General features: G+C 42.8%; 1 protein-coding gene across 1 annotated transcript; it reads left to right on the top strand.

Annotated features, from left to right (window-relative positions):
- Positions 1-4,681: 4,681 nt before the first annotated feature.
- On the top strand, positions 4,682-5,135 carry LOC306652612 (small ribosomal subunit protein eS17-like; the record flags this gene model as incomplete). The annotated part of the gene is made up of 1 exon (XM_079125412.1): positions 4,682-5,135. One exon carries the CDS (start codon positions 4,682-4,684, stop codon positions 5,087-5,089), a length of 408 nt encoding a protein of 135 aa, XP_078981538.1. The 3' UTR covers positions 5,090-5,135.
- Between the last annotated feature and the right edge of the window lie 239 nt (positions 5,136-5,374).

Genomic DNA, 5,374 nt, shown 5'->3' with positions numbered 1-5,374 from the left:
CTCAATCTGATGCTAAATCCTGACCCTAAGCCTAACATAATAGTGCATTTCCTCATTCATCAGTTTGTTCTCCCTACTTATCTCTCAAATCTCTGACTACTCCCCTAAAATGGCTCTTGAAACACAATTCAGTGAGCCCTTTCTACACTTTACAGAACACCTCTCTGATTCACTTTTGTGAATCCTCTGAACTCATCTCAGGGGGCACTTCCACATGTGTAAAGGAGCCCTCTGACACACATAATAGTACCCTGGCTACACAGCTCAGAGAACACTCTCTACAAACCTCAGAGGCCCCTCTGTACACACATCTTAGTTTCCTGCTGACACATCAAAGAATACTCTCAGTACACATCTGAAAAACTGTCCCTACATACCTCAGAGGGACATCATTACAGCCCTCAGTGAGTACTCACTGTGGTTTTTTGGAAGCCTTCCCTAATCACCTCAGAAAGCCTCTGTATTCACCTCAGGGAACCCTCATAATATATCACAGAGAGCTCTTACAACAAATTTAGAGAGCCATTTAAACACACCAAAAAGCCTTGCCATTAGAATGCAAGGCCTTGGATCCTAACACCAACACTGAACCAAATCTTAATCCGCTAACTCTGACACTAACCTCCTAATTCTAATACTAATGCTAAATATAACCCTAGTCTAAGCTCTAACCTCAAAAACAAACCTTAAACCTAATACTAAGCCTCTATTCTTAGCTCAGAATCATCTCCATACAAAAATCACAGAAGCCTCCCTACACATCTGAGTGCCCTCCTGACACATTGAAAAATGTCCTTACTATATGTCTCAAGAGAATTCTCTGCACATCTGAAACAGACATATCCCTAGACAAATAAGTGAGTACATACAATACTCCTTTTCAAGCCCTTCTAAACACTGGAGTGAACCTTTCTGTTAACTTCATAAAACCCTTACTACACTCTTAAGAAATCCCTTTTGACTGGCCTTCCATATACACCAAAAATACCCCTACTTCCTTAAATGAGCACTCACACTCATGTCAATTAGCCCTCCTACGAACCTTATAAAGCCCTTCTACACTCCTCAGAGACCCCTCCCACAATACCTCATAGAGCCATCCTTACACAATGAAAAGAAACCTCTTTCACACCTTGGAGAAATTTCATACAAATTTCCTCAAACATACCTCCCTATACATCTAAGGATTTCCTCCCTACTCACAATAAAAACCCATCCTACACAACTCTAAATCCCATCTATACACACCTTGGGGACATGCCCTCCACAGTTCATTGAGCAAACCCTAAACAACTCAGAAAGCCCTCCTTATACACCCCAGAGATTAATCCCTAAAAATGTCCGAGAAATGTTAATTCAAACCTCAGAATGTTTGGGCTACTCACCTCAGCAAACCCTACCCACACATCTCAGATAGACCTCAATATTCACCAAAAACTCTCCCTACTCACCTCCAGTTGCCTTACATGCACACCTCAGAGATTTCAGCTACTATCCTAAAAGAGACCTTCCACCACAGGGTGTTCTCCTTGCTTATATCAGATGGAACTCTTTATTTACTTCACAGGGCCCTCAATACACAACTGAGATAGCACTCATGCATGGGCAAAAGCCATTCTTCACAGCTCGTAGATAGCTTCTGTACACGTAATGGAGATTTATCTTCACACTTCAGAGAGCTCACACAACAAACCTCAGAGAGTCCTTCCCTTCCTACGTACCTTGCAGTCACCTTCCTCCACATATCAGAAAGCCCTCCACACTCATATCAAGCACACTTCTTACAAAATAGAGGATCATACATTCACATACTACACAGATAATTTATCAGTCCCTACAGAACTGGGAGAGCAATTGCCAAATACTACACACTGCCTTTCTACACTACTTGTACAATTCAGAGGACTCTGTTACACACTCAAATAGCCCTCCTTTTAAACCTGTTTGTCCTCCTTATTCACATCAGAATTCTCCCATTACTCACCTTAGAAAAACATATCTACACCCCCCAGAGAGTACATACCTCTTATGAAAGAGGACACTCTCTAAAACCCCATTCAACTATCCTCTTTACAAATCTCAGATAGGCTTCCATACAAACCACAGAATGACATTTATCAAACCTCAAACCTCAAAAAATGCTACCTGTGCATCTCAGTAGCCTACACTATTCATGAAAAAGCCCTTTCTATTCACTGCCAAAGACCAAAACTACAAAACTCAGAGAGTCCTCTTGATACTCCATTGAGTGCACTACAAAAACACCTCAGAGATTCCCTATACTATCTTCAAAGGATCCCCCCATCAAATTTTAGTATGTTCTCCATACTGAGATCAAATATATCACACTATTCACTTCAAAGTGACTTCCCTACACAACTGAGACAGCAATTTTTCTCAGACATAAAGCCTCATAGATTCATAGATTCTTCTGCACACCTAATAGGGACCACCCTACACACCCCTGAGGCTTCCCTTCACATATCAGTGTGCCATCCCTATGCATTTCAATGAGTCCTCCCCAAACTCCTCAGGGAACCTACTCAACAAAGCTCAGAGAGCCCTCCCTACTTATCTAAGTGAATTCTACTTACACACCAAAGAGTTACTCCACTCAACACCTCATAATGCCTCCCTTTCTATATAAATTTGTCCTCCATACTCATTTTATAGAGCTCTCCCTGCTCACCTCAAATTTTTCTCTGAGCACAATTCAATATAGTTCTTTCTACTCATTTCAGCAAGCACTCTGTATAGGCTTGTGCAAGCACTCTTAACCCCTCATTGTTGGACCACTAACACATGTCTAATAGCCCTCTGACATGTCATAGAGTTCTCTGACACATCTCATAGTGTACTCTACACAGCTCAAAGACCATACACTACTAACCTCAGAGAGCCCTCCTTAAACACCATAGAGCCTCCTTCAGGCACAAAATAAAAGCTCTCCCTAATCACCTCAAAGCAATCTCTACAAACCTCAAAGAGACATCTATACATACCTCACTGAATACAAACTATACTTGTTTTAAAACCCCTTTTGCTAACTATTTTTCATTGCACTCTCTCTCTAAATACCTCAAATTAGTCTATCTATGCACCTCAAAGAGCCTTCAATGTACACCTCAGAGAACACTTTTGAGTTTTTACATAGACCTTCTATATACACTACAAATGCTGATCCTGATCCTGAACCTAACCTGAAACCTAACCCTAACTCTAACCCCAAGCTCTCCCTACATAAAATAGAGGGCCCTCCTTGACAATAATACTGATCATGATTATGACCTTGACCCTAAACCCTAGACCTAACCACAACCTATGCCCTAACCTCATAGTTTTCTCCCTTCTACATCAGTTTACCCTCCCTACTCATCTCTGAGAGATCTCATTTCTTCCCTCAATAGGCCCTACAAACAAAACTCACTGAACCCTTCCTACACATCACAAAGCACCTTTCCTCTGCACTACTGTGTCCCCTCCCAACTCACATCAGTGGCACATCCATACACATTAAATTGTCCTATGACACACATCATGGAATGCTCCTACACTCCTCATAAAGCCCTCTTTACAGAGTTCAGAGGCTACATGCTACCAACCTCAGAGGGCACTCCCTACACATCTGAGTGTACCCACATACAATTCAAAGGTAGCCCTCTTTACCCACATTAAGTGCAGTCCTTAATACCTCAGAGAATTATTCCTACACGCATCAGTGAGGCATGTCTATATACCTCACTGGGTACAAAATATAATCCTTTCCCAGAACTCCCTACTATTTTTCTTGGCAAGCCTTCTTTAAACACAACAGAGAGCCTGTCTACTCACCTTTGAAAGTTTTCAATACACACCTCAAAGAGTACTTTCAACTCATCATTGAGTCATTCTTTATACATTGAAAATACTGACCATGACCCTTAACATAACCATAATCCTAACCATAACCATAAACACAAGCCCTCCCTACATACCACAGAGGGCTGTCCCTCACACTGATACTGAGCAAAATATGGATCCTGACTCAAAACTGTAAGCCACACCATAACTCTAACACAAAATTTATAGTTATTTCCCTTTTATATCAGTTTGTCTTCCCTACTGATCTCACAGTGCTCTCAATACTCACCTCAAAAGGCTGTCTGTGAACAACCCAGCAAAGAGCACCATCCCTATGCACATGTGTGAACCCTTTCAACTCTCTTCAGGGGGCACTCCCACACACATCAAGGGGCCCTCCTACAATCATCAATGTGCCCTCCCTACATATCTAAGACAGACCTCCTATGCAATAAAGAGAACCAAGAGAACCTTTCCTCCACACCTAAAAAACACCTCCCTACACATCTAACTAATCCCTCCCTATTTAAATCAAGAGCCCATTATACACACTTTAAAGTGCAATACATACACACATTAGGGATGCTTCCTCAACACGCTGTTGAGCAACACATAAACAATAAAGAAAACCCTCTTCTTAGAACCCAAAGTGTACTCCTTAGAGATTCCAGAGAAATGTTATTTCAAATTTCAGAATGCCTTTGCGCTTTTTTTCTGCTTCCTGAGGGTGTGGGCTGCTTCCCTCTGCCACACCTCTGCCATGATGTTCTGCCTCATCTTGAGCCCGAAGGAATGAAACCAGCCTTCTGTGGATTAAGACCTCTGAAACTGACTCGCCAACATGGGCCGCGTTCACACCAAAACTGTGAAGAAGGCCGCCCGGGTTCTTATGGAGAAATACTACACACTCCTGGGCGACGACTTCCATACCGACAAGCGCGTGTGCGAGGAGATCGCCATTATTCCCAGAAAGAAACTCCGCAACAAGATCGCAGGGTATGTCACACATCTGATGAAGGGGATTCAGAGAGGCCATGTGAGAGGCATCTCCATTAAGCTGCAGGAAGAGGAGAGAGAAAGGAGAGATAATTATGTTCCTGAGGTCTCTGCCTTGGATCAGGGGATCAATGAAGTAGATCCTGACACTAAGGAAATGCTGAAGCTTTTGGACTTCGGCATTCTCTCCAACTTGCAGGTCACTCAGCCTACTGTGGGGATGAATTTCAAAATGCCACGTGGAGCTGTCTGAATCTTTCTGCTATGCTGTAATATTTTCAATAAACCTGGGACTAAAAAAAAAAAAAAGACATTACTGCCACTAGAGGAATGCTAAAGACTTTACCCAGAGACACTGAGAAAGATGGCTGGAGGGCTGGAGGGCATCTCAGGAGCTGGCAAGACCACCCCCATCTCAAGCCCCAGGGACGAAAGGTAAAAATTCTCTTGAGAAGAGACCAGTGGGGCACCCTTCTTGCACGAGGGGGTCTATGAAGTTTTTTTCAACGTGCTCAGCCACCCAGACCCTCCGAGGCTG

The sequence above is a fragment of the Sciurus vulgaris genome (genome assembly GCF_902686455.1).
Source record: "Sciurus vulgaris genome assembly, contig: HiC_scaffold_331_arrow_ctg1, whole genome shotgun sequence".
NCBI lineage: Eukaryota > Metazoa > Chordata > Mammalia > Rodentia > Sciuridae > Sciurus > Sciurus vulgaris.
Note: the sequence above shows the minus strand (reverse complement) of the source record. Positions and strands in the feature narration are given on the sequence as shown.